General features: G+C 32.2%; 2 protein-coding genes across 2 annotated transcripts in view; one reads left to right on the plus strand and one right to left on the minus strand.

Annotated features, from left to right (window-relative positions):
- LOC145255580 (NADPH--cytochrome P450 reductase-like) overlaps positions 1 to 11,822 on the minus strand; it is a 150,438-nt gene extending 138,616 nt beyond the window's left edge. Inside the window, exon 1 of the mRNA XM_080114050.1 lies at positions 11,701 to 11,822. The gene's annotated coding sequence lies outside the window, so the exon portion shown is untranslated. The remainder of the gene's footprint in view (positions 1 to 11,700) is intronic.
- Positions 852 to 26,033, plus strand: part of LOC145255581 (T-complex protein 1 subunit zeta-like) — a 41,593-nt gene continuing 16,411 nt past the window's right edge. Inside the window, exons 1-7 of the mRNA XM_080114051.1 lie at positions 852 to 1,100; positions 11,766 to 11,829; positions 12,682 to 12,816; positions 15,688 to 15,747; positions 16,383 to 16,496; positions 18,661 to 18,764; positions 19,297 to 19,407. Of these exons, the coding sequence (XP_079970177.1) occupies positions 964 to 1,100; positions 11,766 to 11,829; positions 12,682 to 12,816; positions 15,688 to 15,747; positions 16,383 to 16,496; positions 18,661 to 18,764; positions 19,297 to 19,407 (725 nt within the window). The 5' untranslated portion in view covers positions 852 to 963. The remainder of the gene's footprint in view (positions 1,101 to 11,765; positions 11,830 to 12,681; positions 12,817 to 15,687; positions 15,748 to 16,382; positions 16,497 to 18,660; positions 18,765 to 19,296; positions 19,408 to 26,033) is intronic.

Raw genomic sequence — 26,033 nt, forward strand, 5'->3', positions numbered from 1 at the left:
AGTATTAAAAAGAAAACTGGTTGTTCTGTGGCATTGTTGGTAATGTTGTTTTACGTCTACAATAGAGTTTCCTCGAGCACGTGCTGTGTGTTGAGAATTTGGAAGGAAAACTGATTTGATTTTTAGCAAGCAAAATCTTTATATGCAGGCCTTCTCGAACATTCCAGCCTGTTTACTGTATTCATACGCAAGGTAGCGTAACACAGTTCCTTTTGTTTCATGTGTGCGGTGGTCGCTTCATGACGTTATGTACCTTCTTCATACCCGTGCAGTGTATCAAAGCGGTGATCGCTGTGAAATGTTCCTGCCGGGCATTTGTTCTGGCTGGGCAAAGCAGTTGCTACACTTATATTTTATGTCATTTATGTCTATCTATACTTTTTTTGAGGGGGTCGATTTTTAATGTGGGATGATTTCTCAGTTTGCACCGTTTCCACGTGTCTCAACAGTAAAAAAGATAACAATAATAATAATAAAAGAAAAGATAAACTATTCTCTTCCAGCAATGTAAATACAAAGAAATTTAGTGAATCAGAAGATTAGGCCACTAGAAGTCTGCGGCAAATAGTGTCAGATAAAAATATCGCAGTTATAATTAATTATTTTTTGCATAAAATAATAAAATGTTATTGTTTCACTATTTTGAATTTGTTTTGAGTATTATAAAAATATTACTTTATGAAATATTTATTGATTTTTTAACTTTTTTTTTTTAGAAAAATAACATAATTTTTTATGTGACACTATTTGCTGCGGACTTTGAGTCTCCCGTTCTTCTGATTCACCAAAAATTTAGATCTTATCTATGTATCGCATAAATTAATACTAATATTATGTCATTTATGTCCATCCGTACTTTTCGGGGCGTAGGATGGGATGGGTTAATTTTTCGGTTTACACCGTTTCCCACGTGACTCAGCAGTAAAAAAAAAATCTGCTCTGTTCTTTTCTCTTCCAGCAAAGATGGCTGCCGTCAAATCTCTCAATCCTAAAGCCGAAGTTGCTCGTGCTGCACAGGCTCTTGCCGTCAATATCAGCGCAGCTAAGGGACTGCAAGATGTTCTTAGGACGAACCTTGGACCCAAGGGGACCATGAAAATGTAAAGAAAGCTTTTTATCTTTTTAAACATTCGTAAAACTATTCTTCTTTATCGTTTGTTCTTTCGTTTAGACCCGCGTGTGAAGAAATTTCCAGAAATGGAAACCGGCTTCGTCATGTCGCTTTCTCCCTTTTTTGTTTGTTTGTTAGTTACCGGCTTTCTCTTTTGTTAATTGCTTAAAAATAAATAGTAAATAATTAATTATTGTTTCATGGAGGTCTTTAAATTTTTTTTATTTTTTAAGATAAAGAATTGTTAATTTTATAGCCTGAATTTTGCAATCGCTTACTTAAATTCTTAATTCGTCTTTTTTATCTGGATTCGACATTTTATTATTATTATTATTATAAACATTTTTTGTGTCTCAAAGACAAATTGCAGTTTTAATTCATAAAAATTAAATGATTAATTTATAATAAAATCTGATTTTCTTGTGAAATTATTACTTCCAAAAGACGATGACATTTTCCTGCACGTGCGTCTCCCCCCCCCCTCTTTAGATGCATCTTTTTAGTTTTGTCTATTTGTAAAAAAAAAAAAAAGAAAAAAACGTATTTTTTGTATTATTCGAACTATTGTTCCCATCCTGGCTGTTATTCTCACAACGATCAAATTTCGGTCGAAACGTTGTGTACCCCCCCCCTCCTCCTCCAAACAAGATGAGAACAGTAGTCCGAACAATCCCAATAATACAAAAAATGTCAATCTCATCTAAAAAAAACAAAAACAAAAACAAAAAACCTGCAAACATCATACCAAAATTTTTAATTAAATTGCATGAATTTAAAAAAAAAATACTTATGCAGCGCACCGCACAGCGGCGAGTTGGAGCCGACTTCATGGAAATCGCGGCTCGTACAATGCATAAGTAATTTAAAAAATCGGTAAATTTTTACGACGTGCCCCAACATATTATAAACACCCCAACCTCTCCATGTTAAGAACGGCTTTCGGAATAAACACTCCCAATCTCTAAAAACGTTCTTAACATGGGGAGGTTGGCGATGTTTATACTACGCTGGGCCCCAGCGTCGCTGGGGCAGGTCGTAAAAAAATACCAAAAAAATCTTTATGATGTAAATACTCGTCACGGAACGAACATAACATGTCGTGTTCCAAACTCATGTAAATTGATCAAATATTTTGGTTTGTATTACTGTACACATAGATTCGAAAAAGTTGTCAAAAAACAAATATAAAACAAATGTTATCAAAGGCAAGATAAGATACTTTCCTACCTAACTGGATATGTTTTTAGTGTTTTTATTTTATTTTTTATTTATTTTTAATTTAACATGTTTATTCAGCTCGAAAAACATAGTGTTTACCTATGTATAGGAAAATTTAAAATGGCGCCGGACTTTCTTTTTGACACGGTAAGTTTGGGAAAAAGGAGTTAAAAATAAAAATATATGCAAAATACTGTTAAAAGCCCACCGAGTATATGTAGGTACGTGAAAGAAAAATTCAAAGTTAACATATCTCAAAATGGAACAGTTCATCAGAAAGAGTATGCAGATACCATTCTAATGATACTTGAACCACCTCTGTAGGACAAATAATGGTAAATTTATACAAATACCGTGACAGCGAATTAGTAGAAAAAAATGTACCCTAACCCTAACCCAGTTTTCAGATTCGTGTTCAGCACACCGAAACGTAACAGAATACTACGTAAAAGATTTTACTAATTCGCTGTCACGGTGTTTGTATAATAATACCCAAATAATAAGAAAGTTACAACAATTCTAAAGCTGAAATTTGAGGCTAATTTTGGACAATAGAATCAATGGATTTCCTTAACAAAGTTGTGACCGATATCAAGATTTTTCACAGTTATTTTGTCATAACTTTCTTATTTCTTGTCCGATTTCAAAAAAACAAATATCACTGGAGAGCTTATTGAATGGAGAACAAGAAAAATATATTTTGAAAGTTTATTAATGAATTATTTACAAGATTAAGAGGTGAAAGGGGATGCTGGGGCGGAAGATGCAGTCAATTACTAAGGCAATATTACATCCCCGCATATGAAGTCTGCTGCTAATGCTGATTTTTTATGTCAAAATAAACTGCAGAAGCACCGTTTTTTTATTTCTCATCATACAAACACCAATAAATATAATTTTTTTTACATTTCTCATGAACTTTTAGCATATAAATTATTAAAATTTCTTTTAGCATATAAATTAAACTTTCGGCTTTGTATTACTGTACACATAGATTCGAAAAAGTTGTCAAAAAAAAACAAATATATAACAAATAAATGTTATCAAAGGCAAGATAAGTTACTTTTCTACCTAACTGGATATATTTTTCGTGTTTTTATTCAGCTCGAATACAGTGTTTATCGATGTATTGGAAAATTCAAAATGGCGCCCGACACTCTCTTTAACACGGTAAGTTCAAGAAAAGATGTTATAAATAATAAACTAGACAAAATACTGTTATAAATTCGCTCATTATATGTTACCGTGACATAAGTTGGCATATATTCGGTGTTTTTTTTAATAGTATTTTGTCTAGTTTATTATTTATAACACCTTTTCCCAAACTTACCGTGTTTAAGAGAGAGTGGCCGCCATTTTGAATTTTCCAATACAACGGTAAGCACTGCATGTTTTTCGAGCTGAATAAACATGTTACATTGAATAAAAACAAAAAATGTATCCAGTTTGGTAGAAAAGTAACTTATCTTGCCTTTGATAATATTTATTTGTTATATATTTGTTTTTTGACAACTTTTTCGAATGTGTACAGTAATACAAACCCAAAATTTCTTTTAAATTATTAAAACTTTTAGAATTTAAAGTTTGCAAAATGTGCATAATAAAAAATATATTCATGAAAGTTTTATTTTTTAATTTTAAAAATAACTCTTGTATTTTTTTTAATTGTAAATTTGTTTATTAGTTTATCATAGAAAAAAAAAAGCAAAGTTACAAAATGGAAGAAAAAAAAGCAGCTCGATAAAATGATAAAGTAGAAAAAAATACATTTTGCCGGGGAGAAATGTTTTGGTTTTTAAAGAAAGTAAAATAATTTAAATCCTAAAAGTTCATTATGCTGAAATAAATTTTAATAATTTAAAAGAATTTTTTTAGCCAGCCGTAGTTTGGCGTCATTGCCGTTGTTGGAAAATATTTGTAAACAAAGTGCGTAGGTTAACGATATGGTGTTAGTGAAATTTTGAAAATTTTCGTAACGGCTTCACATTTTAGGTAAACTCAAAACCAATGAAGGTAAAGTCATATAGGCTTCATATTTCGCACAAATAAGGTTTAATATCTATATTAACGAATATATATAGTTTCAAAACTATTACAACTTACCTTCAGGTCTAATAATGATGATTTAAATGACACAAAACTTCACTTCAAAATTTTTTACACTTCTACTGAACGTATGGAAATAGTTCAAATACCAGCATGTAGCGAAACATGTGTGCTACCTCATCAGTATCCCTGCAGTGTAGTTAACCCCCCCGGATATAGGTGGTAGGGGCAAATTTATGACACATACCTCAGTGCACAGAATTACGGCTTACTCAAGTTACCAATGCCACTTAACCCTCGCAAAAGCCTTGGCATTTTCACATACCTAGTATATGTCAGTCTATATCACGGTAACATATATTGAACGAGTTTTTAACCGTATTTTATCTAATTTTTTATTTTATTTATAACTCCTTTTCCCAAACTTACCGTGTCAAAGAGAGTTGGGTGCCATTTAAAATTTTCCAGTACATAGGTAAACACTGTTTTTCGAGCTGAATAAAACTGTTACATTAAATAAAAACACTAAAAACATATCCAGTTAGGTAGAAAAGTATCTTATCTTTCCTTTGATAACATTTGTTTAAATAAATATATATATATATATATATATATATATATATATATATATATATATATATATATTTTTTAATCTTGCATGTTCAAATCGAGTTGTCTCCCAATCTTATAAACAATGGTGGATCAAAAATAGCGCTTAGCTAGCAGTGTCAGAAACCTATCTTAAAAATCCATGAAAAAAAATTGAATAATTCGACCTATCTTTACAAGCTTATAACTACTTGAAAAATGTAATTCAAACCCTAATTTTTTTATTTTTTTTTTCAATTAAAGGAGCAAAGACCAAATTAAAAAAAAAAAATAACAGGTTTAATAGCAAATTATGCAATATTTGTTTTTTAAATTGGTTTTCTTTAAAAAAAGATTTGAAAATCAACGAAATTTTACTTCAATTATAAAAAATCGATATAAATTCCAAAAAATCACTTACCTATAAAAATACTATTGAATGTGTAGTTCCATTCTTCATTGTTCAGAATTTATCCATATTTATATCTTAAATTCCATTTATATTTTAAATAAAAGAATCTTTTAAACGACTATTTGAAAAAGGCGCCATTACACAAGCATTTTTACGTTCTTATCGAAAAACCGGAAGTACCGGCTAGTTCTTGTTTAGAACTACGGATGGACAGAAGGCAGTAAAAACCACACGTTCGCATTAACCGTCTAACCTTGTGTGTGAAGAAATGTGTTCCCATAGTTTAAAAATAGTCAAATTTTACTTATAATTTTTTGCCTTAAAAAAAAAACAGTTGAATGTTTTTTTTCTTTTCTCAAAGAAATACATAAATCTTTGATTTATTATATTTTAATTCTCCTTTATCAAGTGAAATTTATTTCTTTAAATATCTAAAAAAAAAGAAAACATTGAATGAAATAGGAAAAATTGTTGTCAGCGTCCAATACTTATTGGACAATATAAGTAGAACATAGGCTTCCAATTCAAAAAAAAAAAAATCACTGGTTTTAAAAAAAAAAAAAAAGATTTTACACTTTGGACTTTACAGGTAAATTTAAAAAAAACAAAACTTTTTTGTTTTAATTTACAGTATATTATTTATTGATCTTTTATCTTCAATTTGTGATATATAAAACTTTGAGTAAATTATTAAAATTTTAATAGACATTTACAAATGGGGGGGGGTGAATTTAAAAAAAAAAAACGTTTGTCTAAAATATTATATTCGGTTTATTGGAAAGAGCATAAAATTTCACATTAACCCTGAAAATGTCATAAAAATTTAACCAATAGAAAAATTTTGATAGATTTTTAAAGTTTTAAAAATTGAAAAACTAAAATTCAATTGATTTCATTACGTAAGAAAATGGCTGCATGAAGGCACGCCAGCACTTTGTAAACATTGTTTTTTTTTAAAAAAATAGAAATAATATTTCTATTATTTTTTAAACAACTGTAATAGTTTATTTTGGAAGTATATTCCATAAAGAAAATAAACTTTTAAAAGAGAAATTACAAGTTTTTTTATATTTTATTTGCAGTTTTGTGTTAGGGGTGTCAAAAATTCCCCCCAAATTCTGATACACTTAGCGCTTAGCTTCCTAAATAAAATTTTATTTTCTTATAATAAATTAATGTTACCGATGCCTGGATGCGGTTTTTGTGTTTTAACTTATTTCAAAGCGTTAATTTACCTTTGAAACACGAGTAGTGCTAACTCTTATAACAAGGGAAAATGGCTAGCATTAAACTGTCCTTTTGGGAGTCTCTATAATCGCTCGAAAACCGAAAATTAAACAAAATACTTACAGAAATCCACCCAATAAATGTCATGGTGACTTTTTGGACTGGATTTCTTTTTTTTTACATAGGGGTCACCACTAATTAAGGCCCAGAGGCCACTCGAGGATAAGTTAGTGAATATGCAGTAGTCAATGGGATAATATAGTAATCGTTAGTAATGGAAATTTGGTAAATTGGATTATTTAAGAGGACGGTTCATCAAGAATTTGTTTACGTTGGACTTGAAGGCAACCAAATTGTAGTAAGATGGAAAACAGGCAAACAGAAAAGTTTCACAGGCATGCAGTTCTAAAAAAAGAAACTTTGTTCATGGAATCTACGTTTTGGTTTAGGCAAAGATAAAGAGAAGAAAATTATTAGCGGTGGTTTCAGCTAGGCAAGTGTTTTTTGTGAAAAGAGGGGGGGACCATAGATTGGAGCTCAGGCAAACACTTGCCATGGAAATAACGATAAAGCAGAGACAGGCTCGCAATGTTTCTTATATGGGAAAGATGTTGCAGGGAAGAGAAAGGGTCATCCCTCACTAAGCTACGAAGTCTATTTTGAATTCTGTCAAGGCAGGACAAGCTGCTTCTAGCAGCTCCTGCTCAGATTTGGCAACAGTACCCTATCCTTGGACATACTTGGCTTTTAGAGAATTGCATCGGCAGTGAGATTAGGATCAGTAGAAGGATCCCACCATTTTTCCAGCAACCTTGGCAACAGATTTGATGTACGTGTTCCATTTCAGATCCGGAGTAAAGGTCAAGCCCAGAAGCTTATCACAACATGGAGCCTCTCCAAGATGAGAGCCATTCATTTCAATTGATGCCAAATGGGGATCAGTGTTGATGATGTAAAGATAGAAGCTTGGTTTTAAATGCATTAAAAGTAACTAGCCACCTCAGAATCAGAGAACTTGGTCATTTATGGCCTTTGATATGTTGCCATAGATGGCAGTGTCATCAGTAGGGCTATGACAACAGCATATTCTTTTCATTGCTTTGACTCTCAAATATATATCCAACACGGTTAAACAGTTAATCAACAGAGACCCACATCACTCTATATAAAAGCATATAAGATATCAACAGATGCACACTCTAGTCAAAACAATGAAAAGAATATGCTGTTGTCCTAGCCCTAGTCATCAGCATAAATGTCTACAAATGATCTAAGGATGTGTTTTAGGAGATCATTAATGTAGATCAGGAAGAGAGTTGGGTCCAGGATGGATCCTTGAAGGACTCTAGCATTAATACTGTGAGCTTCCGATTTCTGTCCATCAACCACTACTCTTATGAACCTATCAGAGAAAAATGGTTTAATAATTGTGAAATTTCAACTATACCGTAGCTGGAAATCTTGTGAAGTAGGCCTTTATGCAATACCCTATCGCCTTCGATATGTCAAACAATTGCCTTAGAAAGGAAGCCTTTGTCAAGAGATCTGCTAATCCTACGAGATATAACCATTAACATATCTGCTGTAGATCTAGCAGAACGGAAATCATATTGCATGTCACTAAGAAGGCTATTTCTGCTGAGGTGGTTGACTACTTCTCTATTTAACGCAGATTCCAGCAACTTACTCATGACGCACAAGAGATATTGGTCTGTACTGAGAGGGAGATGATGATCACCTGAATTCTTAAATACAGGGCATACTGATGAGGTTTTCCAGAGTGTTGGAAAGCAATTCTCCTTAAGACAACACTTAAACGGCTTTGTAAGTATGGAAGCTAGTTCTGGCTGAAGCTTTTTCAGCACTATAATTGAAATGCTGTCAGAGCCGGTTGCTTTACTGGAATCAAGGTTCTAGATTAGCTTAGCAACATCACACACAGATGTTTGTATGTCGCATAGCGTTTTTTTTGTTACAGGAGGATCGCCTTTGTTGCATAGAATAGAATTAACTGCAAAGTGTTTGGCTTTGTCTGATGCTGACGAGATTACCTCGGGTTCATTGATTGATGATGGTTAGGATAGAACACACGCTTCTGTTCAGAACCCTGTATTTTGGTAGAAGGTAACTTATCTTGGCTTTGGTAACATTTGTTTGTCATATATTTGTTTTTTGACAACTTTTTCAATTTATTCGCCATACTGCTAAGTGACTAGCCCATAAACATCTTCCTGACCAGGAAAAGATGAGGCACAGCTGCAATAATGAGTGCTTATTGGCATTTATTAAAAAAAAAAAAAAGTGAAATCTTTTATATTCTACCTACTTGTTATGGAATGAAGCTTTTATATTCCAAAAATCAATCAAGTAGATTTTTTAATATTTGCAAAAAATAAATTTGGCATTTTTTACCGATAAGTGACGAGGACATGGTTTACTAAAGATTATGGGGAGGTAATCAGTGATTTTTTTTTTTTTTTCAGTTTCTACGTCCATTAGGATTATCTGCCCTTCTTGTCCACTGATTCAGTAGACACTTTACCCTCGTTTAAACAGTAATATTTGATAATAAATTTTTACTTGGTTTTCACCATAACATTTTCCTTTGAAATTACTGTTGTCAGGTTTTTGGTTATGCTGAAAGTGAATATCGCATTTATGTTTTCCACAAATAAGTAGTTTTCCAGATATTAAGCAATGTCATTTCTTATGTTATTGCTAGTGGCCCTCTTGGTACCTGTGTGCTTGCACGTAGTTTCTCGGGGTTGCATTTACATGCACAAGCGCGTACCAAGATGGCCACCAGTAATAACATAAGAAATGGCATTGCTTAATACCCAGAAAACTACTTATTTGCAGGAAATTTAAATGCGATACTCATTTTCGACATAATCTCTAAAAGTTATCATTTTAAAGGAAAATGTTAAGGTGAAAATCAGGTAAAAATTTATCAAATTGATTTTTCTTGAATAAAAATCAAACTGCTTGATCCAATGTGATTTTTTAAATTTTACATCTTTGTTCCATGACTGTTACGTACATTATACAGACATCTTTGTCTCTGTAGTTTCTTTGATTTTAAATGCCACCAACCTGAAAAAACAGTTGGAAATGACTTGTATACCATACATTACAACCATGTAACCCCTACAGCCACCTACCTTGAGAATGCTGCTGTGAAACCCGACATGGTTATATGGCATAAGTCTGAGAAAGTTGCAACCTTGGTTGAAGTGAGTGTTCCTAATGATGGAGGTCTGAACAGAGCTGAAAGGGAAAAACAGACCAAATACCAAGGTCTCATGTATGATATGAAAAGAAACTGGAATCTTAGGGAGATATCAATCATACCAGTTATTATAGGTGCCACAGGCCATATGAAGAAAAACCTGAAGTCCTACCTAACTAAAATTCCTGGTTAACCAAGTGCAAAAGAGATTGAGACAATTGGACTTAAGAGAACAACGAGGATACTAAAAAAGAGCTCTCGGTTGGTTACAATAAAAAGCATGGCAATGTTGGCAGCTGTTGGCTGCCCCATACCCAGCGTAACAATCTTCAAAGGAAAATAATTAAAAAAATAAATAAACACGAAAATATTCAATCCATCATTTTCACACGTGCACATTACTCCAAATCCACTTTCTGTTTTTCCAGGAAGATCCCAGCAGTCACAAATGATACAAACTTGTTCTTTTTCACTGGAACTGTCATATTCTGGGGGCGCACTTTTGTGCTTTCTCACACTAGACATAAATGCATGCACATCAACTGTTCCTGGAATTATCTGTAGTCCATATCATCCTTGGTGAAATATTGGCGCTGTTTTACAATTTGTCATTGTGCAGAGGGAGACAACTCTCGTTTACTAAGAGATTCATTAATTTTTTTCATCTCCTAATTTAGTATGCTCAATGGAACAAAAAAAGCTGCAAATTTTTTTCTTTTTTTACTGTAACAAAGTTGATTATTATAATAAGAGAATCGTTTCTGTTTTCATATAATTTACGATGCTAATACCAATGATATTTTCATTAAATGAAAACATAAAATAACCTGTGACAACTTTTTTTACATTTCTACGACTAAGAAATTAAATGCAACGATAAATTATTTTTTTCAAACAAAACTTTTTAATAAAACAAGGATGAAAATATGAAAAATAGCTGCGGCAGCTTTTTTTTACTGAACAAAGCTTATAATATTAATAACACCAACATCTAGTTTTTAACAAATAATAAATCAGTTTTCATCTAATAAAAATTGCAATTCCTCTGAAACTATTGTTGCATTTTTATTTTTTGTAATGTTAAAAACTAGATGTTGGTATTATTAATATTATAAGCTTTGTTGCAGTAAAAAAATAAATAAAAAAGTCGTTGCAGTTTTAAGTTTCATCCTTATTTTAAAGAGTTTCATTCTTTTGTATTTTTTAAGGTTAAAGACTAATTAATTAACATTTACTTTTTAATTAACAGCAAAAAAAAGTTGCTGCAGCTTTTTTACGTTTTCGTCTAATGAAAATATCGTTGGTTTTAGTGTCATAACTTAAAATATGAAAACAGAAACGATTCTCTTAATAGTCACGTAAAGACTAGATGAAAAAAAAAATGTTTGGTTTTAACAAAACAAAAAAACTGCATAAACATTTTTATTAAAAGTTCAAACAAAGACTTTGAATAAAACTTCTATTTTTATGTGCTTAAAGAAGAAGAAAAAAGCTACATTATATACGGTATTGGCCATCCGTAGCTTAAAATTTGTCTGATGTTACTTCTGCCAAATGGTTTTATAAACAAAACATGACTCTAAACGAAAACCAGTGTTTTTTAACCTAAAATACATTTTTTTAAAATTCCATTATATTGCACATGCACTGGCATGTGTATACAGTGTGATAAATGAACGTTTCTATCTTAGCAGTCATCCTAATTGGACTAATTAAAAAAAAAATCAACTGTACAAAAAGGTTATTGTATTTCCAAACATGGTATACAACAATAACAAATGAAAATTGGATAGTCAGAATCAAATTTGATATGTCAGTTTAAATGCTGGTCAGGTTAAAAAAAGAAAGAAAAAAGTTGAAAAATCTTACCAGATACCTTCATATTTTAGATGTACTATTTACATAATAAATATTGACTTAATTCTTTATTATAGGTTGGTGTCTGGTGCTGGTGATATCAAGTTGACTAAGGATGGCAACGTATTGCTTCATGAAATGGTGAGACAATTTTTTTTTTTTTTTACTTGGTTATCTTAACAATTAGTTTCCACTTCACTTCCGGTTGCTCCTTTGTTTTTGTTTTTTACGGTATTGTTTCTTTCTTAAATTGTTTAGTGAAAGTACAGAATAGGTAAAGATAGCCCACCGTCTCCATATGTTAAGAGTTTTTCTAAGCGACGTTATTATTTAGAAAAACCATTGTTAACGTTGGGGAAGGGCAACCGGAAGTGAAGTGGATACAGTAATTGTAAATACAACCCATTATTTATATCTTTAGGATGTTTTTTTTGTCTTGTTTTCTGCCATTGCCTCTGGTCGCATGGTTTTGTTAGTATCTATAATTTAAATGTTGCTGGTTCCATAACAGAACAGATATGCTCTCTCCTCCTGAATTAAGCACTGAGCGATAGTACAAATTGACAATTTTATTTATTTCTCCTTCATAAGGAAAGCAATTTTTTTTTTTTTTTTTTTTTTTTTCATAACCAGTTAAAATTTTTTAAAAATTGTCTTTCTCAAATTTATTCACAAATTTTATGTGCGTGTATGTAGGGATCAACATTTTTCTGACAGGTAGTTAAAACATATAATTGGATTCTTTCTCCAGTTTATTCACAATTCTATACTTGTATAAGAAAATTAGGTTTGAAAAAAAAAATGCATTTGCACATGTGTAAAAGCACAATCTTTGCTTATTTATCATCTTTTAAGGAAACCTTGGCAAGCTCTTCAGAAACCTCAGGGTTCCATGCAATCCTGGTTAATAAACCTTGCTACAGATATAAAAAACACCATGTAATTTCTATAATATCCTACTACTTATTTTTATTATTAAAAAATTTTCTCCAGCAAATTCAACATCCAACAGCTTCCCTGATTGCCAGAGCTGCTACAGCTCAGGATGATGTCACAGGAGACGGGACCACATCAAATGTTTTGCTTATTGGTGAACTTCTGAAGCAAGCTGAGCTTTACATCTCTGAGGTAAGTTGATCGTTTTCATTATTGGTTTAATGTCTGCTCTAAATGCTGGCATGTGTTGGATGGCTTTTAAAAATTGACTTCTAAACTAACCTATCTCTGGCCAGGTGTTTATTTCTCTTTCTCTCAAATCTATCTTTATCACTTTCTCCCATGTTTTTCTTGACTGCTCCTTCTGCCAACTCACCCTGCTGTCTCAACTGTTCTATTAATGCAAGAACTCTAATCCATTTTTACTACCTTGTATCAGGGATGCATCCTCAACAATCATTCTGACAATGACTTTGTTGTTGTTGAGCTGAGGTATGGTTCTCTTCAGTCTTAGTAGGTCCATTCTCCCAGGCTATATCTTCTATTTGAGAAAGGTTTTATTGCTAATCGACCAAGGTGACCATATCAGGGTATGCTGGCAAGGCTCTTCAGATATTTTTTTTGTTTTTTAAAGCCAGAGCATGCTAATCCTAATGCACTTGCTTTTCAAAACCACACCTGACTTTTTGTCTAACTTTTTGGTGAGGAGGCAAATAAAATGCTAATAATGTCTCGCGTTCTGCAAGCATCTTTCTCTACTGTCCAAATTTAATTTTCCTCTAAGATCTACAGATCTAACCCTGTCTTTAAGACTTGCATTACACATACATTGTATCATTTTCATATCATTTCGGCAGCATCTATCCTTAACTGGTACGGCACAATCACGTTGACACGCCAGATCACTGAAGTTGAGCCTGGCCAGTACCAGATGGGTGATCATTTCGGAAGGCTAGGCGCTGTATGTACCTTCTGGGAAAGTTGGGGGTGGGGCCAGCATCCTCATCCTGTAAAAAGAACTCCTCGTTACAAAAGCATCTTCAAAGTTGTAGATGGTCTATGCCCCTCCAGGGGCTCAAGGCTATGGGGATGGTATCCTTAACTGGCTAGGTTTCGCTTCCATACATGCATTCATTGTACATACATAACTGATAGACACTTCCCTTGGTTGACAGCGGTATCACTGTGCTGATTAATGATGACAAAAGTTATAAAAACTTCATCCATTCCTAATCTCCATTTTGACAGAATTACCTGATCTATTCCCTGCTTCTTTTGTTTTGGCTTGTTTGACTTGTTAATCTGGTGATCTCCATCAATTTCTGCTTTTAATATCTCATTGTAATACAGCTTCCTATTCCAGTAACTTCTTTCCAAGAACTGCAGACTTGTGGAATTCTCTTCTTGCCTCGTCATCCAAATATACTTTCTGGGTTCTCATCAATTTCCATTGTCTTACATTTCTTGCACATAAATTGGTTTAGCTTTTTGTTTCTTGTCCATCATTCCCTCTATATGAAAAAATAAAAATGAAGAAAAATCTGTATAATATATGTGCTCATGATTAAACAAAAACATCATATTCTAAAAGTTATGTGAATTGATAAAGTAATTTTATTTTTAAATAAGAAAATAAAATTTTTGGAGTAACTTAACATCATTTTGAAAATTTAAAAGAAAGGGAAATAACTCAGCAATAATTCAAAACTTGCAAGATTTCTTTTATGCCTACAAATTCTCATTAATTGCTTAAAAATCTTTATAAAAATAAAACTAATTGATTAATTTACATCATATTTGGAATATATTTTCCTTTCGTCATGGGTACAAATATACAGATTTTTTTTATTTTTGGTTTTTAATATAAGAAATTCTGTAGATCTAGCTGTTTTTTCTTTTTTGATATTCAGTTATTAAATTTCATCGTAGATTGTTAGTAGCATGATTTATCTAATGCATACACATAATAAAACTGTTCTGGGATTTCAAATTTTAGTTTGTGGGAGATATAATTGAAAATTTCAATTTGTAGGAGAAAAACTAAAGAAAGCAGAAGACTATATCTTGGGCAGTATTTAGACTGGTGACTATTTGAGAATACAAGGTGTATACAAAATTGTTGGGGCTATACTCTGACAAATGAGTGTGCAAATGATTCTGGCCATTCATTCTATTAAGACCTAAATTCATCCAATTATTCTGCCTCTCAAACAAAATTAACTTATACCATGCATATTTCAAAAAATTAAATTATTTCGCAAGAGGCATCCTTATAAAAACAATTTCTTGGGGTAAATTCAATAAACTGATGTCATTTTTTGACTCTTGCTTTCTGTTTAACAGAAGTCATGTTGGTGTATAACAAGAAAAAGTACATTCTATGTTATTCTAGTTTAATGTTAAGTTTTCATAGTCTTTACTTTTACAAGCTTTTTTTTTAATAAAATGTTCTAATCAGAATATATTTTCTTTTAGAAATTGAATTTATTTTTATTTTTTTCAAAAGGATTTTATATATAAAAAAATATTTTAATATTTAAATATGAAAGTCTTTATAGTTTTTGTATGTTATGAAATGTTTATTGCACATAAAATGAAACCTAAACAATAAAGAATATTTGCGAAAAAATTGACTTTAATTCACTGACACCAAAGAAACTTTGCAACTGACTATGAAAGTTTCTCTTGCTTGTCCCTATCAATTAAACTCATTGAAAAAAAAAAATCTGAACTTTGATTCAATAGTAGTGAATATAAACATATAAAATATTTTACATTTAAAGTATTTTATTTTAGCAAAAAAATCTGGAGAAAAAAGACCCATTTAACATTAAATTCTCAATTATAAGAAAACTAGAAACCATTATAAAAACATTAATTAAAAGACTCTTTGGCATGACCTTTCACTTGAGCAGAAAGCGCAAGTTAAAATGACATAAGTTTATTGAATGTAATCTTTTTTTTTTCAATCCATTTTTATCCTATAATTGAAAAATTTGTTTTTGTGAATAAAATTTTAATTATTTTTCTATTAGAATTCTTATGTTAATTTTATTCTTGTAGGGTCTCCATCCAAGACATATCACTGAGGGTTTTAATCTTGCTAAGAAGAAGGCTTTGGAGGTAAGTTTCATCCACATTCGATTCTACTGTAACGGATAAACTTTTAAAAAATATTAGTCTGTATCTCCTGCATTTTAACCTTACAATTTATTTCATTAAGAAACTTTCGGCCTCTGGTGCTACCAGATTAGGCTGAAGATATCAGCTTCATGACTTAAATGCACCAAACATTGATGTTATTATTTTTTTCCATTCCCTTTGCAAAACTCTCATGTTCTGCAAAATCAAAAACAAATTTCTTTATAAAACAATTAGACCAACCACCACAAATGAATATTTGAAGATTTAAAGAACTTAAAGCAAAAAACCTTTTTTCCAAAAATACCGGATTTTGCACTTAATTGTAAAACAACAAAACCTTCCATGGACCCGTTCATATTACCTTTGATTCAAGATTTCTATATTAAAAACCTATTGGCATTTCATTATGTATGAAATCCTTTAATTTTCTCTGAGACCTTGCTCAATAAAATGATTTAAATGATTAAGAGAGTAATAGAAGCAAGAGTCTTCATTATAATATCACAATGTATTTTGCCTTTATAATCTTTGTAAAAACATGACTATAAACCAAATGTCAAATTGATATATTCAATAATAAATAATAGTGACCAAAAACGTTTTTTATTATCTAGGTGTTGGAAGAAGTGAAAGTGACCAAAGAAATTGACCGTGCTGTTCTCATGGAAGTGGCCAGAACTTCTTTGCACACCAAGCTACACCACAAAATGGCTGACAGTCTTACCGAGGTAAACAAGATTATATGAACACTTTTTTTATTTTTTATACTTTTCCTTTTTTTATACTTTTCTTTACTTACTTTAAATAAGGCATATATACCTATTATTGCATGTTTTTTTACTTTTCTTTACTTACCTTAAAAGAGACATATTGTCATTTGCATGTAAGAGGTTACTATTGGCATCATATCTACTTGGACACTATGTAAGGAGGTCACATTTAAATTTCAACATGTCAGTACAGTCAGCATTCTTTAACCAGAATAAAATGAATGTACTAACATTTTAACTCAGCACGCTTAGCGACGGTGCTGTTAATTTCTCTCCCTCTTTTTTTCTCATCAGATGAAGGCAAGGGTTGCTTTAATGTGTTATGAAATCGGGTTTTAGTCTGTTTTATTCTTTCTCGTCCTGGAGTTATTATTAGAACCAAATTTTCTAAGAAAATGGCTACTGAGTTCTAAGAATGCGCTCAAGTCTGGTAAGTGATGTTTATGACAATGATTTCATTTCAGGCTGGAGAAATAATATTTCAGATTGCCATGAAGCTTGCTGACAATGTCAAAATGATTCAAACATAATAGCTAATTGGAGCTGTGAAATTTGTAATTTACCATGGGTATTGAACCATTATTTGCAGCCAATTGATGGTTGGAGATGGAAATGTTCAAAAGATGGATTTTGTTGTTCAGTATAAAAAAACTTTTTGAATGGAACAAACTTTTCTTACAAAATATTTATAATTCGTATGAAATTAGGATTTCTTTCAGTTTCAGCATCCATATCCTTTCTAGATTGCTTTACTGCTTATGCTGTTGAATTTTATTTAAAATGAACTTAAATTGAAGGAAAATATAAAGCAATTAACTTGTTCACGCATGAAAATCCAAATAAAATGACCACCAGAGAATCAAATATATATTGAAATAACAATAAATTAATATTGCTAAAAAGGTGTTAAGTTAAAAACACAACTTATTTTGACTTCTGCTTCTATATATCAAATCATGGCGGTGTATACTGAAAAATACCTTGTGATTAATATTTGCATGATTCTAGTTTAATTATAAAACTTCACATAAAGTCTTTACTTTGAAATTTTTTTTTTTTTCTGAATGGTTTTATTTTTAATAATAAAATGTCATCAAAATATATTTGTCTTAAAAAAATTTTTTTTCAAAATTATTTTATACTAGCATGGATGCTCAGTGTTGCCCAGGTGGACATAATGTTCGGTTTGGACACAGCTGCTATACTAAGGATATTGAGCACTTTCATTGCAGAAGGGATCTGAAGAGAAACACTTTTTATTGCTTATGGACCCCCCCCCCCCATCTAAAAAAAAAAATAAATGAATCTAAACAACTTTTCTTTCAATTAAAATAGCGAGTGCCCGTGCGACTGCCAAAAAAAATATATATATATATATATATAGGCGCAGTAAGCAGGCTCAAACCTAAAACGAGAAAAAGTTGCTGGCAAACGCTTTTGCCCATCAGACCACGACTTATAACGTCATGACTCTGGAAAATGTTTTTAAACAGTTTCAGTTTGATACACATGCATGACTTGCAAAAAATGACCCTCCTTGCAAGAAATGGTTCAGTTGAGTACCACAATTAATCTTTTCTAATTCTCATTATGCATCCGAGGGATTGCTCTTTCAGATGGTACCGGTTTCATGGTGGTCCAGTGCTGATGGCAAAAGATTTTAGCAGACAAACATACATACATTTTACAGCACACACTAACAAACTGAGATTTATATTATAGAAGAAAAAAAATAAAAATATTTTGTAAATTTACATATATTTTTTTTTAGTTTTTACTTTGAAAGTATTTTATTTTAGCAAAATATCTGAAGAAAAGGACCAATTAATGTTAAATTCTCAATTATAAGGATACTGGAAATCATTATGTAAATATTAATCAGAAGGTACTTTTTCTTACACCAGCATGATTTCTGCTAAAGAGAAAGCAGAAGTCAAAATGACATTTTTTTTTTTTTTTTCTAGTTTAACCAAAGCGTTCGTAGTGATTTGATTAAACTTAATGTAGATTTTGGCGGCAAAGGTAAAATCAAAAATGTTTTCACACCTGGAAATCCAAGTAAAGCCACTAAAATGATCAAGAAATACCAATTAAAATAGCATTTTTTTTAAATTTCTTTCAGCATATTGTTGATGCTGTGTTGGCCATTCGTCGACCTAATGAAGCTATTGATTTGCATATGGTTGAAATAATGGAGATGAAGCATAAAACTGATATGGATACAAAGTAAGAAACATTTAACAATTTTTGGTTTTGGTCCAGAATTCTTCCTATATTAGAAAATTTAAAAAAAAAAAAATTTGTATGATGTTTATATACATGACAGAACAAAAATATCATATTCTAAAAATCACATAAATTTATCTATTAGTTATATTTTTCAAATAAGATGATCAAATTTTATAAGTAACAGAAAACTGTCTTGTCTGCTATTTTGAAAGTAAATAATAAAAACAAAGGAAGATAACTCGTTAATTCAAACTTGAGATTTATGTTGTAATCCTTATGAATTCTTTATAAAAATAAAATTACTTGATTGATTTAATATAATTTTTGGAGCATGATATTTTCGTTACGTCACTGGTATGTACATCATATAGATTATTTTTTTTAATAAAGGAAAAAATTGTGGATAAGAACTTAAGTATTAAATCCTACAAAAAATTTGTATTTTATTTTCATCCGATTTTTATTTGTAGAAAGACTTGTATTAAATGGTGTATTGTTTGTTTTTTATAAAAACATTTTTCTTTTTTAGTTTGGTTCGAGGAATTGTTATGGACCATGGTGCCAGACATCCCGATATGAAGAAAAGGGTGGAAGATGCCTACATTTTGACCTGCAATATTTCTTTAGAATATGAAAAAACGTGTGTATCATTCAATTTATAAATCTTATTTTTCTGTAGAGAAAACCGTTTCATAACAGAATATACACATATGTTGTATGTACATATTTGTTCTGCAAAAGAATATGCACATGTGTGTACATATTTGTTCTGCAAAAGAATATGCACATGTGTGTACATATTTGTTCTGCAAAAGAATATGCACATGTGTGTACATATGTTATACAAAAGAATATGCACATGTGTGTACATATGTTATACAAAAGAATATGCACATGTGGGTACATATGTTATACAAAAGAATATGCACATGTGTGTACATATGTTATACAAAAGAATATGCACATGTGGGTACATGTTATACAAAAGAATATGCACATGTGTGTACATATGTTATGCAAAAGAATATGCACATGTGGGTACATGTTATACAAAAGAATATGCACATGTGTGTACATATGTTATACAAAAGAATATGCACATGTGTGTACATATGTTATACAAAAGAATATGCACATGTGGGTACATGTTATACAAAAGAATATGCACATGTGTGTACATATGTTATACAAAAGAATATGCACATGTGTGTACACTGGTGCTACCAGATCAGGCTGTCTACTGACTTCCTGAGATGAAACGCACCTACATAGATGTCTTTGTTTTTTTATTCCCTTTTGCAAAACTTAGTCATGTTCTGCGAAAACAAAAACAAAAACAACATTCTCCTCCCCCTCCCCTCCCTCGTTTTCTTTTTCCTTCACCTCCTCACCTTTTTTTTTTTTTTTTTTTTTTTTTTGCCTAGTTGGTAGGGCGATAGAACATACCAACTGCCCCCCTGCAGAGGGTAAAAATCCTTCAATGGGACCACCAGTTGACCGTTGGTGGCAACCCGTAATGCATTAAGAACGGGATCCTGGTGGTTGAGTGGAACATGCCTAGGAAATAATAACATGATACTACAACACACCACTTTGGCCCTTACTAGGCTAGACGGGAGGTTGGATAGGCCCGATCCAATCAATCGGTTGGTCATGACAAGCACTAATTCAGACAATCCAAACAAAAACACACTAACACTCAACATAAACAATAAACTGAATTAATAAGCGATGGCTGAAGGGTCAATCAAGCTGGGAAAAAGGTAACCATCAGGAATAATAAAAATACAGGGAAATCCCATACTTGGGTGGGCATAACCATATATTGTGAATGCTTGGAAACCTCCCCATGTTTGAGTATACCAGCTATGTAGCCCTGGAGAACCGAGGCGAATGGGATTTACCCCCTCATAGTTCTTCCCCATAAGGGGCTCCGAGGAGGGTGGGGAGCATGGCTGATGAATTTTTCAAAAATTATTATGAATACCAAAAAATCCAAGAGACCACACACAGAAATTGACTCTGACAGCGACAATGAAGATACAAACTTTCCAAGATTCATCGTGCTAGAAGCAACGTCTAATATACCGTTAACTAAAATGTCACCCTTCATTATCCAAAAGGTAATATCAAGCAAAATAACACCTAAAAATGTCAAAAAATTAAGGAATGGTACCATATTGGTAGAAGTACTAAATAAAAAACAGGCCAAAACTCTACTTCAACTACAAAAATTGCATGAAACAAACATCAAAGCTTATCCACACCAAACACTAAACTACTCCAAAGGAGTCATAAAAAACCAGGAAATCTCCGTCTGCACAACAGAAGAAATCAAAACAGAACTAAAAAACCAAGGGGTCACAGATGTAAAAAGAATCACATTTAAAAAAAAAGGAGAGGTAATATATACAAACACTTATATATTAACATTCAATTATCCTCAAATACCAGAGACCATCAATATAGGTTATGAAAGAACGAAAATAGAACAATACATCCCAAAACCTTTACAATGCTACAACTGCCAAAAGTTTGGACATAATAAAGACCAATGTCTAAGATTCTTCACATGTGGAAACTGCAGTGAAAAAAACCCAGACCACGATGAAGAAGACTGTCCAAATAAAACCAAATGCACAAACTGTCAAGAAGAGCACCACTCTCACTCAAAACAGTGCAAAATATATAATCAAGAGAAGGAAATAATAACAATCAAATATCAAAAAAATATAACCTTCCAAGAAGCCCGCAAAGAAGTCACAAATCGCACCAAAAACTCATATGCCACAATAACCCAACAAGCAAACAAAATGTACAACTACAATGAACTAAACCTTGCTCCAGAAATTGCAAACCTAGCAAAAGAACTAAAGAACATACTTGAAGAATTAAAATCTTTTTTATCAGAACTGAAAATAAACTCCAACAGCCAAATAAAAGTCAGAAACGAACAACCCAGTATAAAAGAAAACGAAACAAAGGAAATCAGAAAAACTTCCATCAATATTGAGGAATCAATCCCTAAAGAAATGAAACCTCCTCAATTATCAAAACGTGAAAGATCCAAGTCACAAACAAGGACAAAAACAGATGTTAAAAATAAACACACAACAACAGAAAAAATGGAAATAGAACAGAACAACAAAAAAACTACCCCCCAAAAACAAAATGACAAACAAAAAACAGAATTAGTATTAATTGAAAATGAAAATAAATTTGAACTAGTTGAAACTGATAGCCAAAAAAGACAGTCAAGACAAAGTAAATCTAAAAGTCCCAGACCAAAACCCAAAAAAAGCCTCTCACCAGAAACAAGAAACAGACCATCCACTTCCAAAAGAAACACCCAAACTAACATCGAAACTATGGACGTAGACATAAACACCAACAGTCCAAAACCAAAAGAAAATATAAACCATGACTAACAAAATCCTACAGTGGAACATAAGAGGATTAAAAATTAATATCGAAGAAATGCAAATACTTATCAAATCCTTATGTCCTGCAATAATTTGCCTACAGGAAACACACTTAAAAGAAAATGACAAAATTAACATAAAACACTACTCAATATACAACCACATAAACAAATTATCATGCAAAGCCACCGGTGGATCATCAATACTGATAAACGAAAACATTCCACACAGCAAAGTGAACTTAAAAACAAATATGCAAGCTGTTGCAATAACTGCAACACTACACAAAACAATAACCCTATGCTCACTCTATATACCACCAAATGAAACAATAAACGAAACTGAATTAAACAATATAATCAAACAACTACCTAAACCTTTTCTACTGTTGGGAGACTTCAATAGTCATAATATATGGTGGGGCAGTAAAAAAAACAACAAAAGAGGCCAAACCATAGAAAAAATAATTAACCAAAACGATCTATGCCTACTCAACAACAAAGAGAATACATATATGCACCCACCAACGGGAACCCTATCAGCAATCGATATAACACTATGTGACCCAACTATATACATGGATTATAGCTGGAGAACACATAAGGATGCATGCGGAAGTGACCACTTCCCAATCATAATAGAAAACGAGAATCCCAAGCCAGAAGACAAAACACCCCGCTGGAATTTACAAAAGGCAAATTGGGAAAATTTCCAAAATACATGTCAATACAGATTAATACCTGAAGCGAATCCTGACTTAGAACACATCACATATTTCAGCAACACCCTACTCACAATAGCCGAGGAGAACATACCAAAAAGTTCCACTACTACAAAATATAACAAACCCTGGTACAATAAAGAATGCAAAGAAGCTATAAGAGCCAGACGTGCAAACCTAAGGAAATTTAAAAACAGTCCAACGAAAGAAAATTTGGACACCTATAAAAACAGCAAAGCCAAAGCACGGAAAACTATCAAAGAATCAAAACGGAACTCGTGGAAAGATTATGTAACAAAAATTAATCAAAACACAAAACCCAAAAAAGTATGGGAGATGGTCAGAAAAATAGCAGGAAAAAATACAAAGAACCCTATTAAACACCTTATATGCGACAACACAAAGATTACCGACAAACAAAATATCGCAAATAAATTAGCAGAACAATTCTCAATGAACTCATCATCAAAAAACCAAAATAAAAAATTCCAAGCTATAAAGAAAAATGAAGAAAAAATAAAAATAAACTTCAAATCAAAAAATGAAGAAAACTACAATCAATTATTCAACAGTGCAGAACTAGAGGAGGCAATAAACAAATCTCCCGATACAGCAGTCGGCCCCGACGAGATCCATTATCAATTCCTCAAAAAACTACCAAAACCATCACTGGACTACTTATTACAAATTTACAATGAGATATGGATAACTAACAACATTCCAAAAAACTGGAAGCAGGCAACAGTAATCCCAATACCCAAACCAAAAAAAGACCATACAAACCCAACAAACTACCGACCCATTGCACTAACTAGTTGTTTGTGCAAAACTTTTGAAAGAATGATTAACGAAAGATTAAATTGGTACTTGGAAAGCAAAAATCTAATTACAGAAAGCCAGTCGGGTTTCAGGAAAAATAGAAGCCCCACCGATCACTTAATAAAACTGGAAACACGCATAAGAGAAGCATTTGCAAAAAAAGAACATCTAATAGCAATTTTTTTTGACATGCAAAAGGCGTATGACACCGCTTGGAAATACGGAATCCAAAAAGACCTGTATGAACTAGGACTTAGGGGTAGAATGCCAGAAATTATCAGAAATTTCTTAACAAATAGAAACTTCCAAGTACGGATGGACAACACTTATTCAGTCCAAAAAGATCAAGAAATGGGGGTCCCCCAAGGCAGTATCCTGTCTGTCACCCTCTTCAACATTAAAATAAACAATATCATAAAAAACATAGACCCAGGAATTGAAAATGCCCTATACGTGGACGACCTACTTATATACTACCAATCTAAATATATACAAACAGCCGAACGCAAACTACAACTCTGTCTGAATAAAATAAACAAATGGGCCATAGAAAATGGATTTACATTCTCAGAGGAAAAAACTAAATGCATCCACTTTTGCAAATTACGAAAATTCCACCACGACCCCAACCTGAAACTGGATAACAAGAACATCCCACTTACCGACCAACATAAATATTTAGGTATTATATTTGATAAAAAATTGAACTTTATACCGCATATAAAATATTTAAAAGCAAAATGCCAAAAGACAATGCAATTGATCAAAGTCCTAGCACACACCGATTGGGGTGCAGACAAAGTCACATTATTAAAATTATACCAAACTCTAATCAGATCTAAAATGGACTATGGATGCTTCATCTATGGAGCAGCAAGGAAGTCCTACATAAAAGAACTAAATACAATCCACCATCAAGGACTAAGATTAGCCTTGGGAGCATTTAGAACCTCTCCAGTAGAAAGCCTCTATATAGAGGCCCACGAGCCTCCACTGATTCTAAGACGACAGAAGTTAGCGCTACAATATTACCTAAAGCTGGTATCAAGTCCAACAAATCCTGCATATCAATGTACCCTTCACCCACAATACACACATCTCTTCAACAAGAAAGAAGATATCAAGCCCTACAGCCTCCGGATAAAAAACCTTCTCACAGAAGCCCAAATGGACATTACAAAAATACATAAATATAACAAATCAAAAACTCCACCCTGGATGATCAAACAACCACACATAATATTAAAATTAAATAAATATCCCAAAACGAAAACCCACCCATCAACCTTCCATGAAGAACTACTTATCATCCAGAATACATACAAAGAATATACACAAATTTACACTGACGGATCAAAAGATGGAGATAAAGTAGGATGCGCAGCCATCCACAAAAAAATAAAACTAAAGAAAAGGCTCCCAAACGAATCTTCTATTTTCAGCGCAGAAGCAACAGCCATAGATTTGGCACTGAATATAATAACCAATGATGACCATCAAAAATATATCATATTTACTGACTCACTTTCAATACTCATATCTCTAAAAGAAAAAAAAATGACAAACCCACTTATTACAAAATTGCTAAACAAAATAGATGCCATAACCATGAAAAAAAACATTATCTTTTGCTGGATACCAAGCCATATCGGCATATACATGAATGAACAAGCAGATAAGGCAGCAAAGGAAACTCTGCAACAAAACCACATAAGTGGAAAAATCCCCTATACAGACCTAAAGACTAAAATAAACACATTTTTGAAGAGAAAATGGCAAGAAAACTGGAGCTCATGCACCAAAAACAAACTATTCCAAATAACACCAAATATTGGAACGAGAGACACCAAAAAGTTAACAAGAAAGGAAGAGGTAGTAATGACCAGACTGCGAATAGGTCACACTCACATCACCCACTCACATCTACTAAAAGGGGAGGAGACACCAAACTGTATAACGTGTCAAGAACCCTACACAATACACCATATACTGACAAACTGCATTGACCTTGAACAAATCCGAACAAAGTATTACCAAGAAAAAAATCTGAAAACAATATTAAACAAGATTGATTCCCAAAAAATTATCAATTTTCTGAAAGAAACTAAAATATACTCAAAAATATAAGGAAAGACCCCCCCCCCCACAAAAAAAAAAAAAAAAAAACCTTAAGAAGAACAAACCAATATTTAACACAACATAACGAACCTTTCGGCATTAAATGACCCCAAAGTGGTTGATATGCCGTAAAACAAAACAAACAAACAAACAAACATGTGTGTACATATGTTATGCAAAAGAATA

Source organism: Euprymna scolopes, chromosome 31 (assembly GCF_053919585.1).
Source record: "Euprymna scolopes isolate OS-2025 chromosome 31, ASM5391958v1, whole genome shotgun sequence".
Classification (NCBI taxonomy): Eukaryota; Metazoa; Mollusca; class Cephalopoda; order Sepiida; family Sepiolidae; genus Euprymna; species Euprymna scolopes.